General features: G+C 40.4%; 1 protein-coding gene across 1 annotated transcript; it reads left to right on the top strand.

Moving 5' to 3' along the window:
* The first annotated feature begins 14700 nt into the window (after window positions 1-14700).
* On the top strand, window positions 14701-20113 carry sox7 (SRY-box 7). The gene is given in 2 exon segments (NM_001016326.2): window positions 14701-15028; window positions 18401-20113. Coding segments are annotated over 2 exon segments (1089 nt in total). The 5' UTR covers window positions 14701-14799; the 3' UTR covers window positions 19261-20113.
* The last annotated feature ends 715 nt before the right edge of the window (window positions 20114-20828 follow it).

Raw genomic sequence — 20828 nt, forward strand, 5'->3', positions numbered from 1 at the left:
CACCAGCCCGGGGTAAAAGGTAAGCGATCTAAGTCACTTGGGGGTGCCTAACATTTTGGCACCCCCAAGTGACTTAGCCTTTCCTTCTCCTTTAACATGTATGGGCACCTTTAGGGTGAAGAGACACAGAGCTACTTGTCGTGGCTACTAAAACAGACAATGCTGATCATTTCCTGATAATTGTCTCTGTGTGTGTTTTAGAAGAGGCAATTCTCAGTATTGTCTATGGCAGGGGATTTTCTGGCCTTTAGGGCTCTGGCACACGGGGAGATTAGTCGCCCGCGACAAATCTCCCTTGTCACGGGCGACTAATCTCCCCGAACTACCATCCCACCGGCGAACATGTAAGTCGCCGGTGGGATGGCACACGCTGCGCAGGCGATTTCGGCAAATCGCCGAAGTTGCCTCATGACGCATTTTCGGCGATTTGCCAAAATCGCGCCGCTGCGTGTGCCATCCGACCGGCGACTTACATGTTCGCCGGTGGGATGTCAACTGATGGCTCTCTGATGGCAACTCGGGGAGATTAGTCGCACGCGAACAGGGAGATTTGTTGCGGGCGACTAATCTCCCCGTGTGCCATCGCCCTTAGTAGCCATGACAAGTAGCTGCTACTAAGTAGCTCCGTGTGTCTTCACCCTTAAGCCTCCCACAGACAATTATGTTTCTGGTTAGGAGAGCTTATCAAAACGTCTAACAAAATTCTTTACAAATAGGGCAAAGTGAGGTGAAATGGTGGACCTAAAATGCTTCAATGTTGTTTTGGAAATAAATATTAAATATATATAACAGGCTGCAGGTTGTGATGATATTTACATTTTATACACCATTTGGCACAAGAGTGATTGTTTTAGTCGTGAGTAGGAAGCTCTGTATTGTATAAGCGTTGTTTATAAGCCCATATGAATTTACATCTATCCAGCTAGAAATGAGTTAGGTGAAGACACACGGAGCTACTAGTAGCAGCTACTTGTTGTAGCTACTAAAATAGACAATGCTGATCATTTAATGATAATTGTCTCTATGTGTGTTTAGCAGAGGCAATTCTCAGTACTGTCTATGGCAGGGGATTTTCTGGCAATTAGTAGCCGTGACAATTAGCTGCTACTAAGTAGCTCCGTGTGTCTTCACTCTTAGATATATCCATCACAACGAGTTTGTGTTAATATCTTGTAGAATCGTGAAAACCTTGTTTTTTTCAGCATGCAGTAGGGCCTAAAATAAATAAAATGGGATTAGACTAATTCAAAGGTCTGTTCCGGGATCTAATTTATTTTATTATATTATCTCTTTTATTGTCCATCTGTTATAAAAAATGATTGTGTTTATTTACTTTCTAACTGAGCTAAACAGTACTTAATATTGCTGCCTCACATGATAAGGTTTTTAGTTTAATTCCAACAATGGCTCTATATGAGTAAAGACTGTATACATGAATTGCTTTCCTCCCACACTCCAAGTACACACTTACTTTACAACTAGCACTGGATTTTTAACCTGTCACACAAAGGGTCTGTACCCACTGTGAGATATTATAAATGAAGTTTCAGCAATCAAGCAGAACTAATCTACTGCATCCAATGGGGGGATCAGATAGGATCTGTGCCACTGTGACAGAATGCTCTGTTATACAGATAGCTAGAATCTCAGCCATAAAGCAGGGCAGGACTGCTGCTTACAATGGGGGGATCAGATAGGATCTGTGCCACTGTGACAGAATGCTCTGTTATACAGATAGCTAGAATCTCAGCCATAAAGCAGGGCAGGACTGCTGCTTACAATGGGGGGGATCAGATAGGATCTGTGCCACTGTGACAGAATGCTCTGTTATACAGATAGCTAGAATCTCAGCCATAAAGCAGGGCAGGACTGCTGCTTACAATGGGGGGATCAGATAGGATCTGTGCCACTGTGACAGAATGCTCTGTTATACAGATAGCTAGAATCTCAGCCATAAAGCAGGGCAGGACTGCTGCTTACAATGGGGGGATCAGATAGGATCTGTGCCACTGTGACAGAATGCTCTGTTATACAGATAGCTAGAATCTCAGCCATAAAGCAGGGCAGGACTGCTGCTTACAATGGGGGGATCAGATAGGATCTGTGCCACTGTGACAGAATGCTCTGTTATACAGATAGCTAGAATCTCAGCCATAAAGCAGGGCAGGACTGCTGCTTACAATGGGGGGAGTAAAATCTTTACTAAAGATTCTTTACATTGACAGTCACTGTATTTTGCAAAGACGATAATATCTCTAATTGAGAAAAGCAGGAGGAAGACCTATGTAATTGCTTGTTGGGTTACTGAGTTCAAACTCTGGCTCTAATGTAGGTGTTAATTTTACAGCAGATTAATGTGAATATTACATTATGTGTCAGCGCCTTATTCATTAATCCGGTACTTTACCCACAAGGCATTTTCTCTCCTGTGTCCCCCCTGCTGGTTACATAATGCCGTTACTAATGCAACTTCTGGAAATGGGAAATAGAAGATGTCACTGCATCTGTTCAGTCTATAGGAATAAAGGCTCCGTATCAGCATGATTCAGGCATCTTATTGTTTCTTAGTAATATCCCCGGCACTTACATACCTAACGGCTTCTTCACTCACAGTGTTGGCTCCCCATTGGTACATGGTATGTGGCTCTCTAAAGGTCTAACAGTTATATCCAGGAATCTAAACAGTAAGGGGAAATGTCATAATAAGTCACCATGTGTGCCAGTAACATTCTGCAATGTGCCAGTAACACTGTTACACCCTATGCAGTTTTTAGTCCTGTCCTTTTATTTCGATAAACATTTTATCCAGAACTTGACATAGATTATCATCACATCAGTGCCTACTTGTAGTCTTCAAACACACTACTGTCATCCTAATTAAAAGCCAGTTAAAAGAAAACTATACCCCCAAAAATATATTACATAAACAGCTCATATGTAAAACCCTGCTTCATCTAAATAAACCATTTTCATATAAATATACTTGTTTAGCAGTATGTGCCATTGGGTAATCCTAAATAGGAAACTGCCATTTTATGTACTAAGGGCCGCCCCCTGGGATCATAGGATTCACAGTGCACACAAACAAGCCAAGGCACATATACATGCTAGGCCCCATCAGCCAATGAATGGGCAGAGTTCTGCCTTTTGCTCCCACACTACTTCCTGTTACAGTTAGAGCTGTATCACTTCCTGTCAGCTGATCTCTGAGGGAGCACACAGCCCATCACTAAATGGCGGCTCAAGGGAAAGGATATAAAAGGGCAATATTTACTGATATATATATTCCAGTTTGGGGAGATTCTTTAATAGGTCCCTTCATGGGCGTCCGCAGAAAATTTTCCAAGGGGGGGCAAGTAAGCTAGCATCATCCTGCAACAGATAAATATATATATATATTTTTTTTTTTTGCAGGATGATACTAGGGGAGGCTAAATATGGCCCATACACAGACTGACCTACAGCTAATGTGACACTTAGTGGATTCGCTGCTGACGTAAAAAGTTAACCTCCCAACTACCTCTTGCCGTTCCCACTGACTCCCAGGGATACTGTACAAAAGTGTGGGTGGGGGTGCTTTTTTTTTTTACCCTAAAATGTTTAGTATTAGTAGTAAAAGTATTCATACGCGCACTTCTGTTAGGGGATCTGCAAACATTTGTGTTTGGGATCAGTTAGCTTAAAGGGGTAGTTCGCATTCGAATTCACTTTTATTTTTAATGGTTTTTCAGTTATTTAGCTTTTTGTTCAGCAGCTCTCCATTTGGTATTTCAGCAGCTATCTGGTTGCTAGGGTCTTATTTACCCTAGCAACCAGGTAGTGATTTAAACAAGAGATGGGAATATGAATAGTTAAGGGGCCTACTTGGAAAAATAAGTAATACAAAATTATAATAATAATAAAATTGTAGCCTCGCAGAGCAATATTTTTTGGCCCCCATTTGAAATCTGTATAGAGGCAGAAGAGAAAGGCAAATTATTCAAAAAAATTAATTAGGAAGACCAATTGCAAAGTTGCTAGGAATAGGCCATTTTATAACATACTAAAGGTTAACTTAAAAGTGAACCACCCCTTTAGATGTGTTTATGTTAGTTTTATAGCAAGAAAGGCAGTGGGTACTGACTCCCCATTATATACAGTGAGACGCAGCCCGTATTTACAAACCCAGCACATTATATGCCATGAGGAGCAGTGGGTACTGATGGCAGATATTCAGGCCCTGGCACTATAACACTGGCACTGATACACAACATTGGCCCCACTGTAACTTACTATAAATGAACAAAACAATGACAAAACAAAAAAAAATAGTAAGTGCAAAAAACAACAACACATATATAAACACACAATGAGCTTTTTCAGAGGGAAAGAGTTAACTTACCCTCCATGTGTTAGGGTAGGGGATAGATTATAAATTAAACAATTTAATGTCAGCTAGTGATTCTTTAGAACTGTATAGTGCCTGGGTATAGTGCCTGGGTATAGTGCCTGTGTATAGTGCCTGGGTATAGTGCCTGTGTATAGTGCCTGTGTATAGTACCTGGGTATAGTGCCTGGGTATAGTGCCTGTGTATAGTGCCTGTGTATAGTGCCTGGGTATAGTACCTGGGTATAGTGCCTGGGTATAGTGCCTGGGTATAGTGCCTGGGTATAGTACCTGGGTATAGTGCCTGGGTATAGTGCCTGGGTATAGTGCCTGGGTATAGTGCCTGGGTATAGTGCCTGTGTATAGTGCCTGTGTATAGTGCCTGTGTATAGTGCCTGGGTATAGTACCTGTATAGTGCCTGGGTATAGTACCTGGGTATAGTACCTGTGTATAGTACCTGTGTATAGTACCTGGGTATAGTGCCTGGGTATAGTACCTGGGTATAGTACCTGGGTATAGTACCTGTGTATAGTACCTGTGTATAGTGCCTGGGTATAGTGCCTGTGTATAGTGCCTGTGTATAGTACCTGGGTATAGTGCCTGTGTATAGTACCTGTGTATAGTGCCTGTGTATAGTGCCTGGGTATAGTGCCTGTGTATAGTGCCTGTGTATAGTACCTGGGTATAGTACCTGTGTATAGTACCTGTGTATAGTGCCTGGGTATAGTGCCTGTGTATAGTGCCTGGGTATAGTGCCTGTGTATAGTGCCTGGGTATAGTACCTGTGTATAGTACCTGGGTATAGTGCCTGTGTATAGTACCTGGGTATAGTGCCTGTGTATAGTGCCTGGGTATAGTGCCTGGGTATAGTGCCTGTGTATAGTGCCTGTGTATAGTACCTGGGTATAGTGCCTGTGTATAGTGCCTGGGTATAGTGCCTGGGTATAGTACCTGGGTATAGTACCTGTGTATAGTGCCTGTGTATAGTACCTGTGTATAGTACCTGTGGGATGAAATCTGCAGCAAAAGTTGAGAGTTGGTTCTTAGGTAAAGTTACAGCTGCAGATTCATCTTTTCAGTCTTTATTTCTGTTTCCAGTTTGCAAAATCTCCCGATCCCTGTGTGCATCTGTGCTCTGATTGGTCAATTTTACTGTCTGTCAAGGAAGCTGTGCTCTGATTGGTGAATCCACAAGAAGAAAGATCCAATCGGAGCACAGCAAAAACGGGCTTGAGGGGAAAGTGCAGAAACGGAGTAAGGTTTTTGTTTTTTTTGCTACTTTTCCAGGGGGGGGCAAGTGCCCCCTCTTGCCCCCTTCTGTGGACGCCCATGGGTCCCTTAACATAATATAAACTGTCTGTTGGTTACGTATTCATTCTGGGGGTGTAGTTTCCCTTTAACCTGCCTGCATGTTCTTGGCAGTGTTGCAATAACCAGAGTAGGAAACCCACACAGACACAGACTATGTAAATGTTCAGGGTGTGAATTATATTATGCTTTTGGTGCCATACAATAAATCTAGGGAGCCCATGTTCTAGGGTTCATAAAACTCCACATATTTCCCAAAGACCTCCAGTCCAGAGACATTACTTAGAGCTACTATACAGGTATGGGATCCCTTATCCAGAAACCTGCTATCCAGAAAGTTCCAAGTTACAGAAAATCCATCTCCAATAGACTCCATTATAAGCAAATAATTCTAATTTTTAAAAATGATTCCCTTTTCTCTGTAATAATAAAACAGTACCTGTACTTGATCCCAACTAAGATATAATTACCCCTTATTGGGGGCAGAACAGCCCTATTGGGTTTATTTCATGGTTAAATGATTCCCTTTTCTCTGTAATAATAAAACAGTACCTGTACTTGATCCCAACTAAGATATAATTACCCCTTATTGGGGGCAGAACAGCCCTATTGGGTTTATTTCATGGTTAAATGATTCCCTTTTCTCTGTAATAATAAAACAGTACCTGTACTTGATCCCAACTAAGATATAATTACCCCTTATTGGGGGCAGAACAGCCCTATTGGGTTTATTTCATGGTTAAATGATTCCCTTTTCTCTGTAATAATAAAACAGTACCTGTACTTGATCCCAACTAAGATATAATTACCCCTTATTGGGGCAGAACAGCCCTATTGGGTTTATTTCATGGTTAAATGATTCCCTTTTCTCTGTAATAATAAAACAGTACCTGTACTTGATCCCAACTAAGATATAATTACCCCTTATTGGAGGCAAACAAGCCTATTGGGTTTATTCAATATTTAAATGATTTTTAGCAGACTTAAGGTATGGAGATCCAAATGACAGACAGATCCCTTATGCAGAAAACCTTGGGTCCCGAGCATTCTGGATAACAGGTCCCATACCTGTATATGGTCTTATAAATCAAGACACCTTCTCCAGGGAATATCCTGTTCACCCAATGGAACTTTTTGCAAGCCACCCATTTGAGTAGGGACAGCTTTCTGCTATTTTATATAGTATATTAGTCTGTTCTGCACAATAAAACTCCCACGGATCTCTGGGAAAAGATCATTACGGGCTGCACCAAACCCGCTGGAGCTGTCTCAGCATGGTGTTTGCTCAGTGTAAGTAAAGGACTCCTGCTGAGTTTCACTAACAATGGACATCTTCCTGGAAAGCCTGGGTATTCTGTTACGCTGCCCTGAAACACGCTGAAACCCTATGCTAACGAATATATGCGCTGGCAGTTAGTAAAAATATCATTTCATGCAGGCTGGCACTGGGCAAGGGGAATATTTACAACACCAAACTGTTGAGTTAAGACTATATTACCGGCTAAATTGGATTATAATAAGAATATAATTGTGGTTTCTCTTTAAAAACTAAATAGGGTTATAAAAGCATAACAGGCTTTTCTCTGTAGATTGACGTGTGCTGCTGGGGACATGAATCTGGAAGGCGTTTGTGGGTATTACGTACTTCTTTCAATGCATCCCCTGCACTGCTGCTACTTAAAGGGACACTGTCATGATTTTTATGGGGCACTTTTTATCTCTAAATGACACTGTTACACAGCAAATAATTCCCTCTGCCATTTAACCTTTTATTCTTGTACCAACAAATGTATTTGTAGCTGTAATATTGGTGTGTAGGCGCCATCTCAGTGCCTTGTGCCTGAGTCTGAGCTTTCAGCCAGCGCTACACATTAGAACTGCTTTCAGCTAACCTATTGTTTCTCCTACTCCCATGTAACTGGAGGAGTCCCAAGCCGGACTTGGATTTCTTACTATTGAGTGCTATTCTGATACCTACTGGGAGCTGCTATCTTGCTCCCTTCCCATTGTTCTGCTGATCGGCTGCTGGGGGGAGGGGGGGATATCACTCCAACTTGCAGCGCAGCAGTAAAGTGTGCCTGAGTCTGAGCTTTCAGCCAGCGCTACACATTAGAACTGCTTTCAGCTAACCTATTGTTTCTCCTACTCCCATGTAACTTGGGGAGTCCCAAGCCGGACTTGGATTTCTTACTATTGAGTGCTATTCTGATACCTACTGGGAGCTGCTATCTTGCTCCGTTCCCATTGTTCTGCTGATCGCTGCTGGGGGTGAGGGGGGGATATCACTCCAACTTGCAGCACAGCAGTAAAGTGTGAGTGAAGTTTATCAGAGCACAGGTCACATGGCTGTAGCACCCTGGGAAATGAAGAATATGGCTAGCTCCATGGGAAAAACAGATTAAAATGCAGGATTCTGCTGGAGAAGCTCTATTAACTGATGGGTTAATTTCTACCTGCCCAGCAAGTGGCCACTAATGAGAGAATGGCCATTAGGTTGGCCACATTATCAGTTTGTGTTCAAGAGGCAACTCTAAGCTTTTCTGATGGAACAAGGCGTTGACTGACACATAAACACACGGAACATAACTTCCCTGAGACCCTGGCAAAGCCAGTACGACTAACTGCTTACCCAGGTAGTTGAACAACCAGCTCTATGATTATAACCTGTCAGCCCATAGACTTGAATCCCTTCAAGCAAAATTGGCGCTCTTGGCCACCTATCAACCCACTTTCTGTTGGTGTAGGAGCCAGGTGTTGCACTTATACAGCTTGGCTCGGCTCTCTCTGGTCTGTAGTATTAAGGCTTGGTGGCTGCAATTGCACTTTATTAGGCAGCCTGTGTACTCATCAGTATTTTTATAGCCCTAACTGGGTAATATTCCTGTAATTAAGGTATATAATACGTGAAGCTTGTAATCCAAATTCTTGTCTGGTTCATCTATTAAAAGAACTGTGTTTCAAATATATTTGTGCTTTAAATAAATACAATAGTATAGGCTAAGATTTGTGCTTATATTATGTTTCGGTTGCAATATATAATAGAATAGTGTGATGTTTAATTATGAACGAAATGTAAACGATTATTCTTCTATGTATTATTTATCTGCACACTGCACTAGGAACATTAAACCTTTAACATTCATTGAGTTCCTTTAGTTTGAAGATTTGGTATCTGTATTTATAAATATATATATATAGGTAGGGGACCTGTTATCCAGAATGCAGACCTCAATTTTTATGCATTAAATAAACATTCAGTAGCCCCAATAGGATTGTTGTGCCTCCAATGTGGATTTCTGCAGCCTATGCAGCTACTGTTTTATGGTTACAGAGAAAAAGAAAATAATTTTTAAAAATGTTATTTGACTTATATCCTACCTCCCAACATTTGAAAAATATAAAGAGGGACAAAAAGAAATGCTGCGTTAATTATTGTTGACCACGCCCATTTTTGCAACCACACCCCCTAAATACCACTCCCATATTACAAAATTTGGCAGGTTATTTAAAGTTTGAACACATTTCTGGGGGTTGTTTCAGTTTTGCTAATGAAGGTGAAGTTGCCCTTTAAGCTGTGAGTCTCAGTTCCCCCAAGAGACCTGTTTAGCTTATTAGTTACAATTGTATCTCAGGGGATAGAGTGCAGGGCGTGAGTATTCTGGGATCTGCCAATAGCTACTTATCTAATTAAGTTTGAGAAACTTTGTATCTTTTTTTTGGCATTCAGTGCAGGAGATCAAAGGGAAATTATGTGAATTATAAGTATTTTAAAAGTAGGCATATATCTTACAGGACATGATAGATGGCTGAATTTTAGTGCATGGGTTCTTAAGTCGCTGATTTAAAACAATCAAGATATAAAAATAAATAAATAATAGAGATGTAAATGAGACACAACATGAAGTATGAAAAGAATACGACTGACCAAATGGACGATTACAAGAAGCCTGTTTGGGCTGTAATCTAAACCCTATATTTAATTGAACTGAAGACAGCAACACATTTCGATAAAGGTCGGGCACCAAATGACTGGAGAAGTTGAGTAATGCTACAAGGAGCATCCCAGAGAGGCTGGGGCATTGGCAAATACAGCAATTTGGGGATTTCATCATTGACAGTACATAATATCACTATGTGAATCCAGAGAAATCTCTGTATGCAAGGGACAAGTCTGAAAGTCAATACTGAGTGGCCTTAGCCACCATGATCGTCTAAATTTTGACCCTAACCTGCCCGACCCACAGGTTACAGGTCAGCCTGCACACCAGTAGTCACTTATACATAAAAGCATTGCTTTATCAGTCACTCACTCAATTTGACCTTCATGATAGGATTCCAGAAGCATCTATAAAAGCATGCAGAGCTTCACCCTTAATCTCTACGCACCCCCCAAGCCACTGCCTCAGACACCCCGATGAAATAATGGTCTAAAGGTGGCCATACACGGACCGATTTTTTACTTACAAACGACCGATTCCCGAACGATCCGATGCTATCGTTAAGTTATCGTATAGTTGGTGGTGTACGAACGATCGTCGGCCCACTAAACGAGCCGACATTATCGTCCCCAAAATCGATCGGCCAGGTTTAAAAATTTTAGTCGTTTAACGATAAAATCTGCCAGTTGGTGTGAGTGTCAGACATTTGTCTTTCAACGATTGTTCTCTGCGCATGTCACGATTGCCAGCAGCGGAAGTCAACGACATTCGATCGTACGTAGATGTACGATCGTACGTATTTTACGATAATGATGCGACAAAATCTTTCCCGAATTATCGTTGCCCGTGGATGGCATATCGTATGGGAACTCGATCGCCATACGATCGTTTGTCGATATAATCGTTCATCGCACAACGAGCGAAATTGCCTCGTGTATGGCCACCTTAAGGCAAGGAGTTACGGTGGTCATACACTGTAAGATCCGCTCATTTGGCGAGGTTGTCAAGCGAGCGGATCTTCTCCCCAAGTCCACACCTATGATATTGGGCTAATTTGATAGTTTGGTCCTAGGGCCAAAATGGAGGGCATAGTAGCCGATGTGGCCGAGCCGATGCGGACCCCAAACAGATGGAAAAATTAAACCTAGCCGATTTGGGAAAGGCCCCTCATTGGTGCCCATACATGGGCAGATAAGCTGCTGAATTGGTCTAAAGGGCCTATATCGACAGCTGAAATTGGCCCATGTATGGGAACCTTTAGGAGCTTTGTTGGGGAATACAGATTTCTGCCTATATCTTGGAATGCTGCATAGTGGTAGAACTGCGGTACATTGGATTACCCATTCAGCCACACTGACTGCCTTCTGATGGCTTTGCAAAATGTCTTCCTAACTCAGTCCCTTGGTTTCAATTGATGCATCAGTGGTTGGGAAGAAAGGTTGAAATTATCCAACAGTGTAGGAGATAACGTGGAAAGATTGTTAATATTGCAGCACTGGGGTCCTAGGTTGGAGCTTCCAGGCTATAATCTACTTGTAATATTTCCCCTTGTCTGTGTGGATTTTCACCCACAAACCAAAAACATACAAGCATCATAATTATCTCAATAACACTGATAGTAGTGACTTTATAATAGGAGACTGTAAGCACCATGGGAGCAGGACCTACTGTGAAAGAAAAAAACATTTCTTTAATGTGGAATACATCAGTGCTTCAGAAACAAAGGATAATAATGATGCTTGTATGGCCCTAGATGAGAATACATGTACAGATACTGTGGCCCGTTGGCCTTGTTGCCCCACAACTGGTGCAAGTATAAGCCATTGGATGAGCAACTGGTACCTAATGGGTTTGAGGAGGTAGCATTACTATACAGGAGACACATTCATTTTTTTTTTATCTGCTTATTGGGCCATCACAAGGGTAATAAAGTAATTATAGGGCAATTCAATGGACAGTTTTGTACAGTACCGGGCTCTGGCCATCTTTATACTACTGCTCCTGTATTGCTTCTGTCATTTCTGTATGAGGAGCTGCCAGCATTTAATTAATTTAACCTGTTATTCACAAGGGTTAGTGCTCCCTTCCATTTAAATGAAATGTAAAGGGTAAGCGAATATGCTGCATACCCCACTGCATTAAAGGGAAACTATACCCCCAGAATAAATACTTAACCAACAGGATCTCCTGTTTGAAAAAAATTGCACTGGTCCAGTGTTTCTATAGTCAGACTTGTAGCCTTTTCGCTCTTGTAGACTAGCACATGTGCACAGTAGTGCAACACAACAGACCCAGGTCTGGAGAGCCAAAAGGGAAATGGTCCAAAAAGATGGCAGTGCAGCCCTTAGTTAGGAATACACTGGGGGTGCCTGACATTTGGCCCTAGTGTATTAACCTTTTGTTGTCCTTGCAGTCAGGCCACTTTAAACAAATGAACGTGTACATTGTTTGCTGCACATTTTTACCTGTAAAATAAAAACTTCACATTGTAACTGTTGCTCATACTGCTTTTCTCCCATAAACAAGACATTCGCCCCCCCCCCCCCCACACACACACGGCACATATGCTAAATGCAGACATGGAATTAATGCTAATTGTCACACAGACACAATGGGGAGACTCCTACACGCTGCCCATCACACACACAGCAGCACCACAAACGACAAGGAACAAAGACAAAACAGCCGACGACTGGACACTCTCATAGCATAAGGACGGACGCTGGCACATTCAGCTTTGTACACGAACCACTTTGGTAGAGGGTTTTATCAAATATTTGAAAGTACAAATGCACCACTGACTGCTCCAGCTGCACTGCTAGGGGTATATAAACAGATTTTGCAGAGAATAAAAAACAACATTCCAAGAACTGTCTCTGAAAATAAATCCAATACAGTTTCGGTGGTTGTGGCACATAAAAAGCCATATTGTGGCAATCTATATGTTTATGCGCAAAACCACAGTGATACTCACAGATGTGCAAAATTCTGTTTTGTGGGAGAGTCACAGAGACAAGGAACCACTAAACACCCCATGTGTCGTTACCCTGGCTAAGGGCTATTGCCCCCATGGGCTTTGATTGCCAACAATGGAAAGTGTCACAATGCTGTGAGAGCTATTTATTACATGCGTGTCTATTAATGTGCACAGGTAGGGTGCCATTTGTATTCCTCCTTAACCATTTTCGGTGAATGTGACAGCAACTCTGCTTACAGCAAGGTGATGTGCAATGTCTTGTGCAGTTACAGAGGCTTACAATCAAAATAGCTCTCCTATTAAAAGGGGTATAATTACCCCTTATTAGGGGCAGAACAGCCCTATTGGGTTTATTTCATGGTTAAATGATTCCCTTTTCTCTGTAATAATAAAACAGTACCTGTACTTGATCCCAACTAAGATATAATAACCCCTTATTGGGGGCAGAACAGCCCTATTGGGTTTATTTCATGGTTAAATGATTCCCTTTTCTCTGTAATAATAAAACAGTACCTGTACTTGATCCCAACTAAGATATAATTACCCCTTATTGGGGGCAGAGCAGCCCTATTGGGTTTATTTCATGGTTAAATGATTCCCTTTTCTCTGTAATAATAAAACAGTACTTGTACTTGATCCCAACTAAGATATAATTACCCCTTATTGGGGCAGAACAGCCCTATTGGGTTTATTTCATGGTTAAATGATTCCCTTTTCTCTGTAATAATAAAACAGTACCTGTATTTCATCCCAACTAAGATATAATTACCCCTTATTGGGGGCAGAACAGCCCTATTGGGTTTATTTCATGGTTAAATGATTCCCTTTTCTCTGTAATAATAAAACAGTACCTGTACTTGATCCCAACTAAGATATAATTACCCCATATTGGGGCAGAACAGCCCTATTGGGTTTATTTAATGGTTAAATGATTCCCTTTTCTCTGTAATAATAAAACAGTACCTGTACTTGATCCCAACTAAGATATAATTACCCCTTATTGGGGGCAGAACATCCCTATTGGGTTTATTTAATGGTTAAATGATTCCCTTTTCTCTGTAATAATAAAACAGTACCTGTATTTCATCCCAACTAAGATATAATTAATCCTTATTGAAGGCAAAACAATCCTATTGGGTTTTATTAATGTTTTATTGTTTTTTTTAGTAGACTTAAGATATGGAGATCCAAATTACGGAAAGACCCCTTATCCGGAATACCCTTAGTCCCGAGCATTCTGGATAACGTGTCCCATACCTGTAATGTGGTAAAACGGAACTTTTTATGAAATAGCTCTAACAAACAACCAGTGAAATATATAAAATGTCAGTTCTTTCACCAACTTACTTGCCCCTTATTATTATTAACATTTATTTATAAAGCACCAACATATCCCGCAGCGCTGTACAATAAGTGGGTTCCATACATTGGACATACAGAGTAACATATAAAGCAATCAGTAACCGATACAGGAGGGGAAGAGAGCCCTGCCCAAAAGAGCTTACACTCTACAAGGAGTAACATATAAAGCAACCAATAACCGATACAAGAGGTGAAGAGAGCCCTGCCCAAAAGAGCTTACACTCTACAAGGAGTAACATATAAAGCAATCAGTAACCGATACAAGAGGTGAAGAGAGCCCTGCCCAAAAGAGCTTACACTCTACAAGGAGTAACATATAAAGCAATCAATAACCGATACAGGAGGGGAAGAGAGCCCTGCCCAAAAGAGCTTACACTCTACAAGGAGTAACATATAAAGCAACCAATAACCGATACAAGAGGGGAAGAGAGCCCTGCCCAAAAGAGCTTACAGTTTACAATCCTTAGGAAAGTTTCCTGTTAGTGCCTGTGATGTGGGGGCTGTATAGTTGGTGTGGGCGGTTGGGCTGTTGGATGGGGCGGCAGTGAGTGGAGCGGGGAGTAGGACACAGCAGGTTCCCTTGGTGTATGAGCAGTTAGAGCCTGGGGCTGTGGGTAAGGTGACTCCACTCTGTAAGGATGCTTGGGAGGGGCCGAGCCGTGCCTAAAAGGCTTGCCATTGGAGCAGTGAGTACTTAGGAGCTGATAAATACACCAGCTGCCAGGAAGTCCCAGCACACTCTGTAAGGAGTGTCTCTTGACAGGAGTGGGTGAGAACCTGAAGTACAAGGAATAAGCAGCCTGACAAACCTAGAACTAACCAGCCAGCCGTGGTGTTGCTTGGAGTTATGACTACCCTGATGGGATCCTACAGCTGGACAGAGGGCCTGGACTGCTCCCCCATTGATGAAGACCTCTCGGACGGGCTGTCCCCGCACAGGTCTCCCCGAGAGAAGGGCTCCGAGACCCGCATCAGGAGACCCATGAACGCCTTTATGGTGTGGGCTAAGGACGAGCGGAAAAGGCTAGCTGTACAGAATCCGGACCTGCACAATGCGGAGCTCAGCAAGATGCTCGGTGAGTCTCTACGACCTACCTGCACCTGTTAGATACTTACTCTCAGCTTTATAGCATGTGGGGCAGGCAACAATCTCTGCCCTGTGCATATAAGTCATACAAAACTTCACATTATGGGGCTTGTTCGTTCAAATTTTTTAAAAAAAAATCTATAACAGTTTTGAAAATTTTATTCAATTTTTTTTAGAAAATAATTTTTTTATTTTGGTAAATATGCCCTCAATTTTAATGTGAATTATTATCCCTATGCGCACAGGTATGAAACCTGTATTGCTTTACATGTTAACTTGTTTAGGCTATTCAAATGCGTAGAATTAGAGCTGACAATTAGCAGGCATTTAACTGGCGTCAGCTGACTGGCCGAAATCACAAAGTAATCCGAACGTAAGCACAATACATAGACTTTTCTTATAAAGTTTATCTAGATAAATTCAGCCCTAAGCGCAATTACTTACCAGGAGATATGGATTAATTTGCTTTTTAAAAAAATAGTAGCAACAGGTTTAATCCAGAAACCTGAAGTTTTAAGAAATACTTTCAGTAAAGTCACAGAGATATATTGTATACGATTGGAGAGAAATGGGGGCAATTTTTAAGCAATGTTCGATGCCAAACAAGTCTGTTGTAGCAGTCGGTTTAAATCAAAGATATTGTTTTCTGCAAGGCAATTGGATATCCATGTGACTTGCCCCATAGGAAACAATGTAAATCATTTTAACTTATTTTAGTCTGTCGACAGGCATTGCATCTTTTTAGCAATTTGTTGTTTGTTTTTAATTTGAATTAAATATTAAAGCTTTCAGCAATAATTCAGAGATTTAAGTGTGCATATAGAGTAATAAATAGCAGAGCTGTTTATTTAAGTGATTATTTCTACTGATGCATAGGAGATAATCCTATTTATGCTCCAATATGTATCTGATTTATTGTATGTATATATGTAATAGATATAACTTTATTTATAAAGCATTACAAGGGTACGCAGCGCTGTACAGTCTTACAATATACACAGTTACACACAGGGAGGACAAGTGTTATAATAAATACAATAAATAAGTATAAATGCACAGGGAATAAGTGCCATGGTTTATGAGAAACAGTAGGAAGGAGGTCCCTGCCCCGTAGAGCTTACAATCTACGTGGTTGGGTAACATACAGGCACAAATTGGAAGGTAAGAGTGCACCAGGTATGGTCCCTGTCCCGTAGAACTTACAATCTAAGTGGTTGGGTAACATACAGGCACAAATTGGAAAGTAAGAGTGCACCAGGTATGGTCCCTGTCCCGTAGAACTTACAATCTAAGTGGTTGGGTAACATACAGGCACAAATTGGAAGGTAAGAGTGCACTATTATTTATATGTATCATTTATATGTGGATGAGAATGTGGCAAATAGGTAAACAATGTAAATAGGGAAATAAATGTAAAATCCACCCACGCTATATTCACCCGATATTTAATATGCTGGAATTGGGCTAGAGAGCTGGTTTTTAGCCCTGGGATCCCTGTGTTTTTGTATTTCAGTAAAACGCTGGGAATTCAGAGGAAGTTGCCTGATTGCACTGATTGCCTGGAAATCACCAGGGCCCTCTTAACTCTTATCTGCCTACACTGCTGTGATGTACTGTCAGGAAATGTTTCACATCCCAGCTCTGCACGGAGCCCACTGATAGCGCTCTATGCTGACAGACATTAGGGGCTGCTTACCCTCCATAAATAACTGAGGCACGTAGGAGTCCAGGAAGGGGATATTAACATTCTTAAAATTTTGTTTTTCTTTTATTTAATAATTAATTTGCTACAATGCTACAATAAATGATAACCTGTGTTTTAGGGCGAAGACACACAGAGCTACTTAGTAGCAGCTACTTTTTCATGGCTACTAAACTCCAGAAAATCCCCTGCCATAGACAATACTGAGAATTGCCTCTGCTAAACACACGTAGAGACAATTATCAGTAAATGATCAGCATTGTCTGTTTTAGTAGCCACGACAAGTAGCTGCTACTAGTAGCTCTGTGTGTCTTCACCCTATTTTGTTAGAAAACCAGTACAGGTATGGGACCCATTATCCAGAATGCTCTGGGCCGGATAAGGGGTCTTTCCATAATTCGGATCTCCTACCTTAAGTCTGCTAATAAAATTAAACAGTAATTAAACCCAACAGGATTGTTTAGGCTCCAATAAGGATTAATTATATCTTAGTTGGGATCAAGTACAGGTACTGTTTTATTATTACAGAGAAAAGGAATCATTTAACCATTAAATAAACCCAATAGGGCTGTTCTGCCCCCAATAAGGGGTAATTATATCTTAGTTGGGATCAAGTACAGGTACTGTTTTATTATTACAGAGAAAAGGAATCATTTAACCATTAAATAAACCCAATAGGGCTGTTCTGCCCCCAATAAGGGGTAATTATATCTTAGTTGGGATCAAGTACAGGTACTGTTTTATTATTACAGAGAAAAGGGAATCATTTAACCATTAAATAAACCCAATAGGGCTGTTCTGCCCCCAATAAGGGGTAATTATATCTTAGTTGGGATCAAGTACAGGTACTGTTTTATTATTACAGAGAAAAGGGAATCATTTAACCATTAAATAAACCCAATAGGGCTGTTCTGCCCCAATAAGGGGTAATTATATCTTAGTTGGGATCAAGTACAGGTACTGTTTTATTATTACAGAGAAAAGGGAATCATTTAACCATTAAATAAACCCAATAGGGCTGTTCTGCCCCCAATAAGGGGTAATTATATCTTAGTTGGGATCAAGTACAGGTACTGTTTTATTATTAGAGAGAAAAATGAAATCATTTTTAAAAATGTGAATTATTTGATTACAGTGGAGTCTATGGGAGATGGCCTTTCCGTAATTTGGAACTTTCTGGATAATGGGTTTCCGGATAAGGGGTCCGATACCTGTATTTTGTTCTTTGAAGTAATTTTAAGGGCATGGTTTGACTTTGAATCTCTTCTATTGTTATATGGTTGCTAGTGATACAGGTCCTAGCAACCAATTTGAATTGGTTTGAATTGCAGGTCAGTTTTGATACATTATAAAATTCTCTTCAGTCTTTTTTTTGTCTCCATCTTGGCATAAACCCACCATCTAGTTTAATAATATTTAATTACTCTGGTTAAAAAAACAAAACAAATAAAAGCAGATAAAAAAAACACTAGTGTTTGTAATATCTAGCAATTTTTGTAACCTTCCCTGAAAGGTTTAGGAACACTGGGCCATGTATTTATCTGGCTACTATAATAAGTAATTCCCCTGTTAATACATCTGGCCTGTTGATGGGCATATCCTCTGCAACATATCCTGGTTGCTAACAGCTTGCCATTCTGTGTCCTGTTTGATTTGCAGGGAAATCCTGGAAAGCCCTCTCTCCGGCCCAAAAGAGACCATACGTAGAGGAGGCAGAAAGACTGAGGGTCCAGCATATGCAAGATTATCCCAACTACAAGTATCGGCCAAGGAGAAAGAAGCAAATTAAGAGGATCTGCAAGCGGGTAGACACTGGCTTTCTGCTCAGCAGCCTGTCGAGGGATCAGAATTCCGTGCCGGACACAAGGGGGTGTAGGACGGCCGTGGAGAAAGAGGAGAATGGCGGCTACCCTGGATCTGCTCTGCCAGATATGAGACATTACAGAGAGACTCCGAGCAATGGGAGCAAACACGACCAAACTTACCCCTATGGGCTGCCGACCCCACCTGAGATGTCCCCGTTGGAAGCTATTGACCAAGATCAGAGTTTTTATTCGACCCCATGCTCTGAAGATTGCCATCCCCATATCAATGGAGCCGTCTATGAATACAGCAGCCGAAGCCCCATCCTCTGCAGTCACCTTAGCCAGGTGCCCATTCCCCAAACTGGGTCATCGATGATTCCACCAGTACCCAACTGCCCCCCAGCCTACTACAGCTCAACTTATCATTCCATCCATCACAACTACCATGCCCACCTTGGCCAGCTCTCCCCTCCCCCTGAGCATCCCCATTACGACGCCATTGACCAGATTAGTCAAGCGGAACTTCTTGGCGACATGGACAGAAATGAATTTGACCAATATTTAAATACCTCGCTACATGATCCAAGTGAAATGACAATCCACGGACATGTCCAGGTCTCACAAGCATCAGATATTCAGCCCTCAGAAACCAGTCTTATCTCGGTCTTAGCAGATGCAACGGCCACATACTACAACAGTTATAGTGTTTCTTAGGACCCGGAGAAGATCGGGTCTGGGACAGAGCAAGCAGTATTATTTTGGAATGAATCCTGTACTAAGCTAAGGACTGCACTTCCTCAGGGTTACCAAATCAGACTGATACTGGCAAATTCAGGCTTCTCATTGGGCAGGGGTGGGGGGTGGGTGGAATCCTTCTTCAAACAATATTAAACTGATCTGGTCCATTGTTACATATAGTAAAGGAAAATCCTGTATATAAAAGTAATTGTGTGCTTATATCTGGGGAAACATAATACCATTGAATCAGAAAATCGTTGTTTTGATTTCCATTTTGTACAGCAATTGTCCTGTACACGTCTGCTTTTTCTCCTTTATGGATTTTTATTATTTTTTGGTGAGAACTATAAATGGTAGACTCCTGAATTTGAAATTATTCCTGAATGTAGATTTTAGAAGGATATATGTAGCACACCCTCACTAAAACACTCACTGTTTGTTTACACGCGAATATGCATTCACTCTGGGTTTTACTCCAGAACACCGGTTTCATATAAAATGTATTGTAACGAAGGGGGAAAATGTAAACGATTGTCTCAATCACTTTTTATTTATTTTTTTCTTTAGGAATGGAGTTGGTTTTGTTAGAATATGTGGAATAATTAACCAGATTGTCGCTGTCTGCCATTTTAATCATGTTGTATTAAAACTTTAGTGGAGATGGTTTGCAGTCCTGGGAATGTATTAGTAATACTAATAATCATTATTCTGTAAAAAAAAAAAAATTACCAGTATATCTACATTTTTCTTTGCATTTGACATTGATGTACATATGAGTTTCCCTAAGTATTTAATTTAAATAAATACTGGATTGTTTTTATATAGTAAATAACCTTGTTGATGAGTTTTATATTTGTGTGTGTGTGTGTGTTGTATGGATGTAATATTAACTGCTTGTAAGTATAGCATACAATCATTTAATATAATGGGGAAAAGGTCTGCTCATTTGAACGGAAATTCACATTTCTTATTTATATTTTTCATTTTCATGCCACAATGATTCAATCCCCTGTGTATTAAAGAAATTCCTTATATTTTTCATAGATAAATTTTTATTTGTTTTCAAAAAAAGGGGAGGGAAGAAAGGAAAAGACGAAAAAAATTAAATAATCGTACAATAAAGTTAAAACAAAAGACAAACCATAGGGAAGGGATAGACAAATTCTCTGTATACAGTTTGATGCATGTAGAAAAAGAATTTCCTTATTTAATAAAAAAACAAAAGGAATTCTGGGAGTGAATTAAAAACAAACTTCTAAAAAAAAAAAAAATTCCATTTACATGGGTTTATCCTATGTAATCCTATGTATAATATTATATTAATATCCTATTAATATATTATTTATATAATATATAAATATATGTGTATGTATGTATATTTATATATATATATATATACACAGTATTATATATACATACACACAGTATAATATATATATATATATATATATATATATATATATATATATATATATATATATATATATAATATATATATATATAATATATAATATTATGGAGATAAATTCTCTCTCTCTCTCTCT

This window comes from Xenopus tropicalis, chromosome 5 (assembly GCF_000004195.4).
Source record: "Xenopus tropicalis strain Nigerian chromosome 5, UCB_Xtro_10.0, whole genome shotgun sequence".
NCBI classification, from domain to species: Eukaryota; Metazoa; Chordata; class Amphibia; order Anura; family Pipidae; genus Xenopus; species Xenopus tropicalis.